The 17,583-nt window shown below is 30.2% G+C and overlaps 1 protein-coding gene across 5 annotated transcripts in view; it reads right to left on the bottom strand.

Annotated features, from left to right (window-relative positions):
- LOC139488820 (vitamin K-dependent gamma-carboxylase-like) overlaps positions 1-17,583 on the bottom strand; it is a 70,705-nt gene that overhangs the window by 10,698 nt on the left and 42,424 nt on the right. For all 5 annotated transcript variants that reach the window (XM_071274753.1, XM_071274754.1, XM_071274757.1 and 2 more), the window contains 3 exons: positions 15,559-15,728; positions 13,209-13,339; positions 12,178-12,325 (listed from right to left, as the gene is read on the bottom strand). In XM_071274753.1, coding sequence (XP_071130854.1) covers positions 12,178-12,325; positions 13,209-13,339; positions 15,559-15,728 — 449 coding nt within the window. The remainder of the gene's footprint in view (positions 1-12,177; positions 12,326-13,208; positions 13,340-15,558; positions 15,729-17,583) is intronic.

Here is a 17,583-nt window from a genome sequence, read left to right as displayed (position 1 = left end):
ATTTTAAAAGTCATCAGGGGACAACAAGAATTGATTGTTTTGAATGATTTTTGTACCATATGATAAAGTAACACCTACAAAAGGAAATAAATAAAATTTGTAATGAAAAACAAATGTTTGATTTTTTCCTGAAATTTTTATACCCTCGAGCCTCCTTAACAATGAATTCAAAACAGCAATATCTATTGAATTTAACAAATATGTACTGAAAAGTGGCATGGTAATCGTTAAATTTAGAAACACGGAATTTCCATTTTTAAACAAGGGAAATAACAATTACATGACAATCCTGTCTTCCAAATGTATTTAAAAACATTTTGCTTTTATAAACTATAACTAATTAGAAAGAAAGAAAAAAACACACACACTGAAGATAACAAGTGTTTTAGTTGCAACAACTTTATTGTTGATAAACAACTGCCAACCTGTACCAGAAACAAACACTGGTTTGGAACAAACTATACTCTACGATCGACAACTCGACCTAGAATGTTACTCACATTTGTTGATAATGTAAACAACCATTGATTTAAAAAAAAACGGTAATATGTAGCATTTAATAACAATCAGAATGATGGAGTAAAGATCATCAGGAATTTGATCTGGTTTGCCGCCTGGAGATGCCGATAAGTGATATTTTACAAAATCGTGTTTTCGTGGGAAGTGATGAATTGTCCTTGCCAAAATTACAATTGATTCAGGTATCTTACATTACAAACATATATTGATACCACAATAATACATTGATAATACTGCCTTGTTAAAAATACCTTATTGTCAAAGAATGCAGCAAAGGTTCTATCGTCGACGGACAAAGCAAAAATCGTGATGATAACGCATGCAATTCCGGAAATTGACCGTCTCCAAAAATATTAAATTCTAAAATAGGGTTATCGTACTTTTCGCGCCAGACAACTATTGAAAAGGCTATAATTTGTACCTACCTGTACAGTTCTTTGAATTATCTTTCATCAAACAATAATTAGTACCTACCTGTACAGTTCTTTGAATTATCTTTCATCAGACAACAATTTGTACCTACCTGTACAGTTCTTTAAATTATCTCTCATCAGACAATAATTAGTACCTTCCTGTACAGTTCTTTGAATTATCTCTCATCAGATAATAATGTGTACCTACCTGTACAGTTTTTTGAATTATCTCTCATCAGATAATAATTTGTACCTACCTGTGCAGTTCTTTGAATTATCTTTCATCAGACAATAATGTGTACCTATCTGTGCAGTTCTTTGAATTATCTCTCATCAGACAATAATTTGTACCTACATGTGCAGTTCTTTGAATTATCTTTCATTAAACAATAATTTGTACCTATACCTGTCCAGTTCTTTGAATTGATTGACCGATTCATCTGAAAATTTCAGGGCAGATATATCTTGACCTGATAAACATATTTACCCCATGTCAGATTTGCTCTAAATGCTTTGGTTTTTTAGTTATAAGCCAAAAACTGCATTTTACCCCTATGTTCTATTTTTAGCCGTGGCGGCCATCTTGGTTGGTTGACCGGGTCACGCCACACATTTTTTAAACTAGATACCCCAATGATGATTGTGGCCAAGTTTGGTTTGATTTGGGCCAGTAGTTTCAGAGGAGAAGATTTTTGTAAAAGTTAACGACGACGGACGACGGACGACGGACGCCGGACGCCAAGTGATGAGAAAAGCTCACTTGGCCCTTCGGGCCAGGTGAGCTAAAAAGTACAAAAATCCAATGGTGGTAAACATTAATATATTCCTTAAAAAGAAAGAAATAATTTTAAGCAGATTTCTTTTTGAATAATTCACATTTTCTAAAAAAAAAAACATATGAAAATCATTTATAACAACTGATTGCAATTGAAATTACAATATTTTCCAATATGAGAAGAAATATTTGCATTTTTGGCAACGCGTACAAAAAAATAATATCTTGTTTCTTAAAGTAAACATAATTTATGAAGAACAACCAATCCTGATGAACAAAAAGTAATGAAATCATATGGCGGTTAATAATTTATATCATAATAAAGCAATAACTGCATTCTTATTCCTTAAAAAATAATAGTTTAAGCATTTTAAGTCTCATTACATCTCAATTCTAATTAGAATACTTGTCTCATGATGGTAAAAATAACTGATTTCAAATAAAATAGTATCATTTTCAATAAAAAGAAGAATAATTTTGGTTATTTTAAACGATGCGAATAAAATTTTAGTATGATTTCTCTGACATTCTTTTAATTTTATGAAAAAAACTATTCTAAACTATAAAAAGTACAAAAATTTAATGGCGGTCAATAATTTTCAGTAAAATGAAGAAATATTTGCATTTAAGGCAACGCATACAAAAATTTAGTATCTTTTCCTTAAAGTAAGCATAATTTATGAAGAACAGCCAATCTTGATGTACAAAAAGTACTCAAATCATGTGACGGTTAATAATTTGTATCAAAATAAATCAATAGCTGCATTCTTATTCCACAAAAATAAAAGTTTAAGTATTTTAATTCTCATTATATCTCAATTCTGATTAGAATACTTGTCTCATGATGGTAAAAATAACCGATTTCAAATAAAATAGTATCATTTTTTATAAAAAGAAAAATATTTTTGGTTATTTTATACAATGCGAACAAAATTTTAGTATGATTTTTCTGATATTCTTTTAATTTTATGGAAAAAAAACCTATTCTAAACTATAAAAAGTACAAAAATTTAATAGCGGTCAATAATTTTCAGTAAAATGAAGAAATATTTGCATTTTAGGCAACGCGTACAAAAAGTTAGTATCTTTTTCCTTTAAGTAAGCATATTTTATGAAGAACAGCCAATCTTGATGTACAAAAAGTACTCAAATCATATGACAGTTAATAATTTGTATCAAAATAAATCAATAGCTGCATTCTTATTCCACAAAAATAAAAGTTTAAGTATTTTAATTCTCATTATATCTCAATTCTGATTAGACTACTTGTCTCATGATTGTAAAAATAACTGATTTCAAATAAAATAGTATCATTTTTGATAAAAAGAAGAATAATTTTGGTTATTTTATACAATGCGAACAAATTTTAGTATGATTTTTCTGATATTTTTTTAATCTTATGGAAAAAAAGACTATTCTAAACTATAAAAAGTACAAAAATTTAATAGCGGTCAATAATTTTCAGTAAAATGAAGAAATATTTGCATTTTAGGCAACGCGTACAAAAATTTAGTATCTTTTTCCTTCAAGTAAGCATATTTTATGAAGAACAGCCAATCTTGATGTACAAAAAGTACTCAAATCATATGACAGTTAATAATTTGTATCAAAATAAATCAATAACTGCATTCTAATTCCACAAAAATAAAAGTTTAAGTATTTTGATTCTCATTATATCTCAATTCTGATTAGAAGACTTGTCTCAAGATGGTAAAAATAACTGATTTCAAATAAAATAGTATCATTTTTGATAAAAAGAAGAATAATTTTGGTTATTTTATACAATGTGAACAAAATTTTAGTATGATTTTTCTGATATTCTTTAAATTTTATGGAAAAAAAACTATTCTAAACTATAAAAAGTACAAAAATTTAATAGCGGTCAATAATTTTCAGTAAAATGAAGAAATATTTGCATTTTAGGCAACGCGTACAAAAATTTAGTATCTTTTTCCTTTAAGTAAGCATATTTTATGAAGAACAGCCAATCTTGATGTACAAAAAGTAGTCAAATCATATGACGGTTAATATTTTGTATCAAAATAAATCAATAACTGCATTGAATTTCTTATTTCACAAAAAAAAAGTTAAAGTATTTTGATTCTCATTATATCTCAATTCTGATTAGAAGACTTGTCTCATGATGGTAAAAATAACTGATTTCAAATAAAATAGTATCATTTTTTATAAAAAGAAGAATAATTTTGGTTATTTTATACAATGCGAACAAAATTTTAGTATGATTTTTCTGATATTCTTTAAATTTTATGGAAAAAAAACTATTCTAAACTATAAAAAGTACAAAAATTTAATAGCGGTCAATAATTTTCAGTAAAATGAAGAAATATTTGCATTTTAGGCAACACGTACAAAAATTTAGTATCTTTTTCCTTTAAGTAAGCATATTTTATGAAGAACAGCCAATCTTAATGTACAAAAAGTACTCACATCATATGACGGTTAATAATTTGTATCAAAATAAATCAATAACTGCATTCTTATTCCACAAAAATAAAAGTTTAAGTATTTTGATTCTCATTATATCTCAATTCTGATTAGAAGACTTGTCTCAAGATGGTTAAAATAACTGATTTCAAATAAAATAGTATCATTTTTTATAAAGAAGAAAAATAATTTTGGTTATTTTAAACAATGCGAACAAAATTTTCATATGATTTTTCTGATATTCTTTTAATTTTATGAAAAAAAAACTATTCTAAACTATAAAAAGAACAAAAATTTAATGGCGGTCAATAATTTTCAGTAAAATGAAGAAATATTTGCATTTTAGGCAACGCGTACAAAAATTTAGTATATTTTTCCTTACATTAAGCATATTTTATGAAGAACAGCCAATCTTGATGTACAATAAGTACTCACATCATATGACGGTTAATAATTTGTATCAAAATAAATCAATAACTGCATTCTTATTCCACAAAAATAAAAGTTTAAACAAGTTTGGTTATTCTAAACAATGCGAAAAAAATTTTAATATTATTTCTTTGACATTCTTTTAATTTCACGAAAAAACAACCTATTCGAAACTATAAAAAGTTCAAAAATCCAATGGCGGTCAATAATAACCATTTTCGTAGGAATAAGTTTATGTTAACAGAGTCATATAATACAATTATGTATTACATGTCTCTGATGTTAACAATATTTAATACAAAACTATTAATCAACACAAACAATTTAATGCTCTAAGCATATTATTCTGTTATACTATTTTCACTTTTTATTGCAACCAATTTTAATTCAAATTAACGTGTAAATTAAGGTGTCTTCGAAGAGGTCCGCGTTCATCGTTTGTAAACACTGTCGAGTTCAGTTTACATAAGAATTTTAAATATATACGTATCCGTCTGATCCGTGCATAAATTTAATTTACTGATCGATCGGTGACAGTTGTCAGGGTAACTCTCACATAGGTTATTTGACTTATCTGACGGATCCTATGGGTCACCGATCACCGATCACTCATCGATCAGTCAAACATCCGTCGCCGATCATTCACCGATCAGTCAAGTTCACGTCAAACAGTAACGCCTAAGGTTGCAAGTACTGTACATGTCCAGTTCTTTGAATTATCTTTCATCAGACAACAATTAGTACCTACCTGTACAGTTCTTTGAATTATCTGTCATCAGACAATAATTTGTGCCTACCTGTACAGTTCATTGAATTATCTCTCATCAGACAAGAATTAGTACCTACCTGTACAGTTCTTTGGATTATCTTTCATCAGATAATAATTAGTGCCTACCTGTACAGTTCATAGAATTATCTCTCATCAGACAAGAATTAGTACCTACCTGTACAGTTCTTTGGATTATCTTTCATCAGACAATAATTTGTACCTATCTGTGCAGTTCTTTGAATTATCTCTCATCAGACAATAATTAGTACCTACCTGTACAGTTCTTTGAATTATCTTTCATCAGACAATAATTTGTACCTACCTGTACAGTTTTTTCAATTATCTCTCATCAGACAATAATTAGTACCTACCTGTACAGTTCTTTGAATTATCTTTCATCAGACAATAATTTGTACCTACCTGTACAGTTTTTTCAATTATCTCTCATCAGACAATAATTAGTACCTACCTGTACAGGTCTTTGAATTATCTGTCATCAGACAATAATTTGTACCTACCTGTACAGTTTTTTGAATTATCTGTCATCAGACAATAATTTGTACCTACCTGTACAGTTTTTTTCAATTATCTCTCATCAGACAATAATTAGTACCTACCTGTACAGTTCTTTGAATTATCTCTCATCAGACAATAATTTGTACCTACCTGTGCAGTTCTTTGAATTATCTCTCATCAGACAATAATTTGTACCTACCTGTGCAGTTCTTTGAATTATCTTTCATCAGACAACAATTTTACCTACCTGTGCAGTTCTTTGAATTATCTTTCATCAGACAATAATTAGTACCTTCCTGTACAGTTCTTTGAATTATCTTTCACCAGACAATAATTTGTACCTACCTGTGCAGTTCTTTGAATTATCTTTCATCAGACAACAATTTGTACCTACCTGCACAGTTCATTGAATTATCTCTCATCAGATAATAATTAGTGCCTACCTGTACAGTTCATTGAATTATCTCTCATCAGATAATAATTAGTGCCTACCTATACAGTTTTTTTTAATTATCTTTCATTAGAGAATAAATTGTACCTACATAGATATAGGAAGATGTGGTGTGAGTGCCAATGAGACAACTCTCCATACAAATAACAATTTAAAAAGTAAACCATTATAGGTTAAAGTACGGCCTTCAACACGGAGCCTTAGCTCACACCGAACAACAAGCTATAAAGGGCCCCAAAATTACTAGTGTAAAACCATTCCAACGGGAAAACCAACGGTCTAATCTATATAAACAAAACGAGAAACGAGAAACACGTATATATTACATAAACAAACGACAACTACTGTACATCAGATTCCTGACTTAGGACAGGTGCAAACATTTGCAGCGGGATTAAACGTTTTAATGGATCCAAACCTTCTCCCTTTTTCTGAAACAATAGCATAACATCACAACAAAGAAAAACATACGATAAAATATCAATTGGCAGACTTAACTCAATCAAAAAACGTATGATTAAACAATGAACGAATAAATTTGATCTGCGATATCTGAATACAAATGCACATGTCCAGTTCTTTGAATTATCTTTCATCAGACAACAATTAGTACCTACCTGTACAGTTCTTTGAATTATCTGTCATCAGACAATAATTTGTGCCTACCTGTACAGTTCATTGAATTATCTCTCATCAGACAAGAATTAGTACCTACCTGTACAGTTCTTTGGATTATCTTTCATCAGATAATAATTAGTGCCTACCTGTACAGTTTATTGAATTATCTCTCATCAGACAAGAATTAGTACCTACCTGTACAGTTCTTTGGATTATCTTTCATCAGACAATAATTTGTACCTATCTGTGCAGTTCTTTGAATTATCTCTCATCAGACAATAATTAGTACCTACCTGTACAGTTCTTTGAATTATCTTTCATCAGACAATAATTTGTACCTACCTGTACAGTTTTTTCAATTATCTCTCATCAGACAATAATTAGTACCTACCTGTACAGTTCTTTGAATTATCTTTCATCAGACAATAATTTGTACCTACCTGTACAGTTTTTTCAATTATCTCTCATCAGACAATAATTAGTACCTACCTGTACAGGTCTTTGAATTATCTGTCATCAGACAATAATTTGTACCTACCTGTACAGTTTTTTGAATTATCTGTCATCAGACAATAATTTGTACCTACCTGTACAGTTTTTTTTCAATTATCTCTCATCAGACAATAATTAGTACCTACCTGTACAGTTCTTTGAATTATCTCTCATCAGACAATAATTTGTACCTACCTGTGCAGTTCTTTGAATTATCTCTCATCAGACAATAATTTGTAACTACCTGTGCAGTTCTTTGAATTATCTTTCATCAGACAACAATTTTACCTACCTGTGCAGTTCTTTGAATTATCTTTCATCAGACAATAATTAGTACCTTCCTGTACAGTTCTTTGAATTATCTTTCACCAGACAATAATTTGTACCTACCTGTGCAGTTCTTTGAATTATCTTTCATCAGACAACAATGTGTACCTACCTGCACAGTTCATTGAATTATTTCTCATCAGATAATAATTAGTGCCTACCTGTACAGTTCATTGAATTATCTCTCATCAGATAATAATTAGTGCCTACCTATACAGTTTTTTTTAATTATCTTTCATTAGAGAATAAATTGTACCTACATGTCCAGTTCTTTGAATTATCTTTCATCAGACAACAATTAGTACCTACCTGTACAGTTCTTTGAATTATCTGTCATCAGACAATAATTTGTGCCTACCTGTACAGTTCATTGAATTATCTCTCATCAGACAAGAATTAGTACCTACCTGTACAGTTCTTTGGATTATCTTTCATCAGATAATAATTAGTGCCTACCTGTACAGTTCATTGAATTATCTCTCATCAGACAAGAATTAGTACCTACCTGTACAGTTCTTTGGATTATCTTTCATCAGACAATAATTTGTACCTATCTGTGCAGTTCTTTGAATTATCTCTCATCAGACAATAATTAGTACCTACCTGTACAGTTCTTTGAATTATCTTTCATCAGACAATAATTTGTACCTACCTGTACAGTTTTTTCAATTATCTCTCATCAGACAATAATTAGTACCTACCTGTACAGTTCTTTGAATTATCTTTCATCAAGATTTCAAGATTTATTGATAACGCTCAGACACATAAATGTGTAACATGAGGTCAAAGTATAATACATAAACAATTGAATGACGAAATGAGCATGCAGTACTATCTAAACACATAGAAATACAATAATAATAGTAAATATTTTAGAATAAACAAGCAATTTTCTTAATAAAATATGACAATCGTTTGTAGACCTCCATATTACATATGGACAATAATCCTTCCATTTTAATATATTGAGGATTAATAGTATAATATTTAGGTAAGTATTTGTTTCTATAATTAACAATAGAATCATGTTGACATACAAATAAAACATGAAATTCATCACCAATAAATTTATGACATAAAGTACATATTCTCTCTGGTCTAGGTATATTTTGCCAACGGCCTGTCTCAATTGGAATACGTAAGTTCGATGTCCTTAATTTAGTTATCCACCCTCTATTCTGTTCAGATAGTCTGATCAGATATTTTTCTAATCCAAAGTCCTTTTTAAATGACCCATAAAATTGTCCCCGGGATGAATTTTCTATATCGCCAAACCATGAGGTAATAAACTGATCACTCAATATACGATCGAGATAAGTTTTATCACAAAAGCCAATTTGGTTCATGAAAATATATCCTAGACCAGTGTTGTTAAATATTGATTCGACAGAGTCAATCCATTTGAAAACATAATGGCCATGATTCTTCAGTGATAACATCAGCCTGTACAAAGAACTACTGAGTTTACTGCTATTGTTTACAACTTTACACCAATACGAAATCATTCTACATTTAACTCAAATTTGCAGAGGGAATCTTCCCAATTCTCCATACACCATAAAATTTGGTGTAGTATTTCTAACTTTTAAAATTCTTTTGCAAAATTTCAAATGCATCTGTTCAATAATTTTCAAATTCTCAAAACCCCAAACTTCAGAACCATATAAAAGAATGGGTTCTATCATGGAATCAAATAATTTCAGTTGTAAATCTATAGGAATGTTTTCGTTTCTAACAATTCTATGTATAAAATGCATCGATTTATGTGCTTGATCAATTAGTTTCTTTTTGGTATCTAAAAAAGTACCGTTATATTTAAAGATAACACCTAAATAAGAAAATTTTTCGACAATCTCAAGTTCTTTGTCTTGTAATAAAAATTAAAATTTCTTCTTACTTTTTCTCTTTCTAAAAATCATCACCTTTGTTTTATTTAAATTGACTTCTAATTTCCATTTTTCACAGTATGATTGAAAAATATTTAATGATCTCTGCATACCTTCTTCTGTTTCAGATAAAATTACAGTATCATCGGCATATAATATAACAAATAATTCAAAAAATATGTGCAATTCACTTTGAAACTTCTCTTTAACAGTTTCTAGTGGAATCCCATCTAGATTCTTAAAGTAATCTTCTAAGTCATTAAGAAAAATTGAAAACAAAAACGGCGATAAATTCTCCCCCTGTCTTACACCTGCTAAACAGGGAAAAAAATCTGACTGACATTCATTATATTTTACACATGATTTGATTCCTTGGTACATATTAAAAATAACTTTAAAGCACTTCCCTTTAATATTACTCAATTGAAGTTTTTCCCATAAACCAGATCTTGATACAGTATCGAATGCTTTCCGAAAGTCTACAAAAGTACAAAAAAGTTTTTTTCCAAATGAGAAATACAGCTCTATGAGTGCATGAAGCACAAAAATATTGTCTACAGTTGAATACCCCTTTCTAAAGCCAGCCTGATTTTCATGTATAAGTGAAATTTCATTTGCAAAAAAATTCAATCGAGTATTGATAATGGAAGTAAATAATTTCCCTATACAGCTAATTAATGTTATAGCTCTATAGTTATCTGGATCCTTTGGACTACCCTTATTTTTAAAAACTGGTATAATTATTCCTGCTGTCCAAGTTTCAGGAATTATACCTGTATCCAATATCACATTAAATAGTTTAGTGTAAATACAAATAAAAAATGGTGGCGAGTTTTTCAAAAACTCATTCAGTATCTTGTCAGTACCAGATGCTTTACCATGTTTCAAGTTCTTAACGGCATCCACAACCTCTTTTTCTGTAATGACTCCATTTAAAATTTCATTATAAATGGGGTCACTACACAACGCATTGATGTCGATGCCGTCAAGATCTTCTTCCTCATTTGCATTCATGTTTTTAAAATATTCATGAAATGCTTCAATACTGATAGAGGGGTTGTCTTTTTTGTAGCCAGAATATTTTTTAAGTGTCTTCCAAAATCCCTTAGAGTCATTTTTTGAGAGTGCCCTCAGTTCATCCGAACATTTTTCTTTATACTGCTGATAGTTAATGTTAAGTGTCTTGCGGTATTCCTTGGCCTTGTTATTCATTGCCAGTTTATTACCACCTGATTTCGCTCTGCTATATAAGTTTCTAGCCTTGTGAAACTCATTACGTTTGTCTTGGCAATTTTTATCAAACCATGGTTTATTTTTGCGGTCGGGATAAACCGGTCTTTTTTTAGTCTTGCCTAGAACTCCTTCTGCCGTATCTAACAGTACATTGCCAAGGTCATCAACTAGACTGTTTATATTTTCAGGTGTAAAATTATTTGTGTCAATAGTACTCAAAACGTGATCAATGTGTTGTAAATTACCTGAGACACTGTCACTGGATAACGCTTGAAAATAATCGTCTGCTTTTCTACAGTCCCATTTAATGTGAGTGTCTGTGTTACCTGTATTTTTTTCTGTGTTTACCTTATCAGTGTTGTTACTATCAGTATTGAATGACAATGTAAAAAATATACTGTTATGGACATCTGAAAACATGGGATTAAACTCATCTACTCTAAATTCAGAGATATAATCAAACATGTGAGGAGATACAATTAAATAATCTACTACGCTGGAGTCTTTACATGTAGTATGACCTATAAATTTGTCTGAGAAAATACGACCATTACATATAAAAATTCCACATCTTTTACATAGTTCTAAAAGAAGAGTACCATATTTATTCACTCTACCTTGATCATAACTGTATCTTTGTAGAGGAATATTTTTACTTTCTAACAAGAGATAAGAAAAAATATCTTTATTTATAACATCGTCTTCTACCTGTAAAATTTCTAGTAAACTTTCATCAGGTATAACATGATCACTATCAATAGAGGTTCTAGAATTAAAATCACCAATCAGTGCTACTTCTTTTGAAGTATTTGAAAATCGAATAAGTTCATCTTCAATCTCTGAAAAAGATTCATCAGATGAATATCTGGAGAATTTTGGAGGTATATAAACACACCCAAGTAAGATATCTTTACCCGTATCAAAATTTCCATGTAAAATTTCTACCCACTGAACGCTCAGATTCTGAGTTAATAAATTTAAGAATATGTGACAGTTTCTTTTTATAAATGATAATAATACCTCCTGATTTCTTTTCATCAGACAATAATTTGTACCTACCTGTACAGTTTTTTCAATTATCTCTCATCAGACAATAATTAGTACCTACCTGTACAGTTCTTTGAATTATCTGTCATCAGACAATAATTTGTACCTACCTGTACAGTTTTTTGAATTATCTGTCATCAGACAATAATTTGTACCTACCTGTACAGTTTTTTCAATTATCTCTCATCAGACAATAATTAGTACCTACCTGTACAGTTCTTTGAATTATCTCTCATCAGACAATAATTTGTACCTACCTGTGCAGTTCTTTGTCATGTTAAAATACTCTTCATACTCTCTAAACTTTTTCTCATAGTCAATATCAGTTGTGTTGACAAACATGTACATATAACATGAAGGTACTTCTGAAATGGTGTGTACATTGTGGAACTCATCTGGTGGAAGCTGTTAACAATAAATGCAATTTTATGCCAGATTCATCGATGAAAATATGTATCAATTACTTAAAATATTTCTATATTTCAATTTACTAAAAATATCAGTTGAAAATAGTTTGTTTCCGATGGTATGATTTTTTTTGGGGAGGAAAGGAAAAGGGCATTGGGAGGAAATGAAAACATTAAACATACAAAAGTAAGTAATAATGGGAGGATATACTTGATTTTGAGTCTTTGTTTTACAGATGAATTGCAATTTTTTTTTCTAAATAACAGCATACCTTACCACTCTTTATAAAACAGACCTAACTTGGAAATATGCAAACAGTTTTCCAAACATTCAATATAAATTGATTGTGAAACGTTACCAATCTCTATTAAATAGACCTAACTTGGAAATAAGCCAACAGTTTTCGAAACATTCAATATAAATTGATTGTGAAAACATTGTTGCTGACTTGTTATCACATAATGCAAACTATATTCAAAATCAATAAACCAACACTAAAGAAGCAGGGTGAATAATCTCTGCAGAAATAAAATATGCCAATGCTTATACAACTGCACACTGTATATCATTGAGCCTATTCAAAATTTTCAAAGTCAATAGAACATTGATTGAGGGAGCAGGAACAAACAATCTCCATGGAAATGAGATGAATAAACGCTAACACTACTGCATACTAAATATCATTAACTTACCACAATAAGATACCTTTAACTGACCTAATCACTCACTAACACAATGTTGACAAAAGTATACTAGGCCGTACGGTTACCTATAGTTGTTAATTTGTTTGTCCCTTAGTCTCTTGTGAAGAGTTATCGCATAGTACATTTTCTTTTTTTCATAGGTGTTTTTAAAACAGAGAAATAAAATATAAATCTACCTGCATCGATTGGTTAACACTGAGGGTATAATTCTCTTTTCTGTCTACTAGTTCAACAAGTATTTCTCCAGCAAGGACTGTAATACTGGTATTACTTAAATCTTCCTGCACAAAATTCTCTAGATATAAGCCTATCAAAATGAAAACAGTTCATTAACATAAATTTCAAAATACATTATTTTCTATCTAATCAGGAAACAAACAAAACTTGTGCTCTATGTTGACTAAGCCAAAGTGTTTTTATGATGAAGCTTATTAAAGATAAAATCGAACAGATCTTCTTATTGATGCAACTTCAAAGACCTAACTGTCATATATTGTCATCATTCATATGTTTTATTTGATTTACACACAGTATTTTGTTGTAAATTATGCAGTTAGTTTTCTTGATTTAATTGTTTAAAAATTTTCATTTCAGGGCATTTGTGATAGCCACTATACAGAATGTGTTTTTTTTTTTCGTATTGAATGCCATTTTCGCTTGCCTATAATTGCTTACATCTACTTCATTTGTACTCTGATTGAGTGATAGTTGTCTTATTGGAAATCATACCACATCTCCTTATTTATATGCTGACTCATATTTTCCTGAAAAGCCTGCTTGTAAATGCTTTAAAAATATTTATAAAAAAATGACATCATTCAATGTTTTACATTTGGTAAATTTACAGTACCAAACATGCCAAAAAAATGGTAATTCTATTTACAAAAGATAAGACTATGAAAGAAAATAAAACAGCTACAAAGACAACTTTTCTAGGATCATCTGACTTTCATTACCTAAGGAAACAGCAACAAAGACAACATTTCTATGATAATCTGACGAATATTATTACCTGGGAAATCAGCTCCAAAGACAACTTTTCTATTATTAACTGATGAATATCATTACTTGGGAAATCAGCTACAAAGACAACTTTTCTATGATTAACTGAATAACTTCATTACCTGGGTAAATCAGCTACAAAGACAACTTTTCTATGATTAACAGAATAACTTCATTACCTGGGAAAATCAGCTACAAAGACAATTTTTCTATGATTAACTGATGAATATCATTACTTGGGAAATCAGCTACAAAGACAACTTTTTTATGGTTAACTGATGAATATCATTACCTAGGAAATCAGCTACAAAGACAATTTTTCTATGATTAACTGACTAACTTCATTACCTTGGAAATCAGCTACAAAGACAACTTTCCTATGATTGACTGAATAACTTCATTACCTGGGAAAATCAGCTACAAAGACAACTTTTCTATGATTAACTGAATAACTTTATTACCTGGGAAAATCAGCTACAAAGACAACTTTTCTATGATTAACTGAATAACTTCATTACCTGGGAAAATCAGCTACAACGACAATTTTTCTATGATTAACTGATGAATATCATGAACTGGGAAATCAGCTACAAAGACAACTTTTCTATGATTAACTGATAAATATTATTACCTGGGAAATCAGCTACAAAGACAACTTTTCTATGATTAACTGATGAATATCATTACCTGGGAAATCAGCTACAAAGACTACTTTTCTATGATTAACTGATGAATATCATTACCTGGGAAATCAGCTACAAAGACTACTTTTCTATGATTAACTGATGAATATCATTACTTGGGAAATCAGCTACAAAGACAACTTTTCTATGATTAACTGGTAAATATTATTACCTGGGAAATCAGCTACAAAGACAACTTTTCTATGATTAACTGATAAATATTATTACCTGGGAAATCAGCTACAAAGACAACTTTTCTATGATTAACTGATGAATATCATTACCTGGGAAATCAGCTACAAAGACTACTTTTCTATGATTAACTGATGAATATCATTACTTGGGAAATCAGCTACAAAGACAACTTTTCTATGATTAACTGGTAAATATTATTACCTGGGAAATCAGCTACAAAGACAACTTTTCTATGATTAACTGATAAATATTATTACCTGGGAAATCAGCTACAAAGACAACTTTTCTATGATTAACTGAATAACTTCATTACCTGGGAAATCAGCTACAAAGACAACTTTTCTATGATTAACTGAATAACTTCATTACCTGGGAAATCAACTACAAAGACAACTTTTCTATGATTAACTGATAAATATCATGACTTGGGAAATCAGCTACAAAGACTACTTTTCTATGATTAACTGAATAACTTCATTACCTGGGAAATCAGCTACAAAGACAACTTTTCCATGATTAACTGAATAACTTCATTACCTGGGAAATCACCTACAAAGACAACTTTTCTATGATTAACTGATGAATATTACCTGGGAAATCACCTACAAAGACAACTTTTCTATGATTAACTGAATAACTTCTTTACCTGGGAAATCAGCTACAAAGACAACATCTGTATGGTTATCTAACTGATCTTTAATCTGGTCTAACTTTTCTCTCCAACCTGATAGATCAACTAATAGTGGTTCAACATAGGATGTTTTTTTAAATGGATGCCATTCTGCTTCTAAAATATTCACTCTAGGATCAAACATTCTGAAAAATGAATGAAGTACTATTCACAAAATGTCTTGCCTACACTGTGGTAATTGACTACTAAATGCAAAATATAGACATTATGCAAATTGATAAATTGAAAACATAACCAAAAGGACAAATACACTGTATCATTTAAAATCATCAACTTCATTAAAAGGGGAACAAAAAATCAACAAAAAAGGCAACAATTTTGATGGGTATTTAATTGATGACTGCAAAACTTTAATATTGTTATTGCTTTCTATAAAAATGTTCTAATGCAACTGAAAGAAACCATGCATCCCTTTTTCAGATTATCAATTGTGAAATTGATGCCCTGTAATAGTTGGCATTATCCAATCAAAATTAACATACCACTTGTATTTGTAGTATTTGTATTTATCCATCTGATGAGTTATGCCTTTTTCAACTGATTTTTATAGTTCGTTCTTATGTTGTACTGTTACACCACTGTCCCAGGTTTGGGGAGGGTAAAGATGCCGCTAATATGTTTAACCCTGCCACATTCTGTATGTATATGCCTGTCCTAAGTCTGGAGCCTGTAATTTAGTGGTTGTTGTTTGTGAATGTGTTACATATTTGTTTTTCGTTTATTTTTTGTACATGAATGAGGCCGTTAGTTTTCTCTTTTGAATTGTTTTCATTGTCATTTGTATGGGCTAGGCTCATTGTTGAAGACCTTATGGTGACCTACAGTTGTTAATTTCTGTGTCATTTGGTATTTTGTGGAGAGTTGTCTCTTTGGCAATGAAACAACGTCTTCTTTTTTATAATTATCAAAGTTATTGCATCAGACAGAATTTGTAAAAGCAAATTGCTTGTTTCTGAATCCTTAATATTATTTCATTGTATAGTATGTTTAATGTTGATTTATCTGAATAAATATTGTTTAAACTAAAGTTATTGCATCAGAATAATTATTGTTAGTGCTCAATTGTCCAATAATCATTCTGTGGTGCATCTACTAGGGCAAAAATGCCATGCATGTACCTAAAAACGCAATTGTCACAGGTGTGTCACATGGGTAACACACATGTTTCTTGCCACGCATGGGAATCATGCATGGTACACATGCGTTCACATGCGAAACACACACATGTAAATCACATGTGTCAGGAAAAAAACCTGTGTCACATGTGTGGTGGAAAACGCATGCGATATTTGCATGTGTAACACATGTATAGTAAAACGCATGTGTTACACAGGCCAATTATGTTGATGTGAATTCAAGTTAAATTTTTCAAGTGAATTTTACTTTAAATTTTTTATGTGAAATTCCCAGTTGAAAAAAAAATCAAAATTAAAACTTGTTTAATAACAACTAATACCTTGTAAGACATGTATTCCATTGAAAATCTTAATTTACCCTAAAAAAATCTATTTTCATATAAAGACCCCCTTTGTTTGGATAATCAATGCATTTGAATGGGGACATATAATTGGAACCCCCCCTTTTATCCTGGGTTGGGACCCTCCTCCCTTTCAAAAATGTCTGGATCAGCCCCTGATTAGCCTAAATTGTCACCATAATAAATGGTATTTTATCCAATCAGCTGAGGAAAATAATCACAGTAAAAAAAGGCAATGTAAATAAAGTTGCAATAATTGTCAGATATGGGTCCAGGATCCTGAAAAAGAGACTTAAAGAGTGAGATTATATTATACCATATTTATTTTGTTGAAAACAATACTGTAAATTCAGAACTTATTGTGAGGTTTTTTATAATGCGAATAGTGAGACGGGTTGAGTACCATAATAATAAGAACTCTCATTCTGATATACCGTCTCACATTTATGTCCATTTTTTAAAAATTGCAGTAATAAATGAATGCAATAACTTCTAAATTTACA

The sequence above is a fragment of the Mytilus edulis genome, chromosome 9, assembly GCF_963676685.1.
Source record: "Mytilus edulis chromosome 9, xbMytEdul2.2, whole genome shotgun sequence".
Lineage (NCBI taxonomy): Eukaryota > Metazoa > Mollusca > Bivalvia > Mytilida > Mytilidae > Mytilus > Mytilus edulis.
Note: the sequence above shows the minus strand (reverse complement) of the source record. Positions and strands in the feature narration are given on the sequence as shown.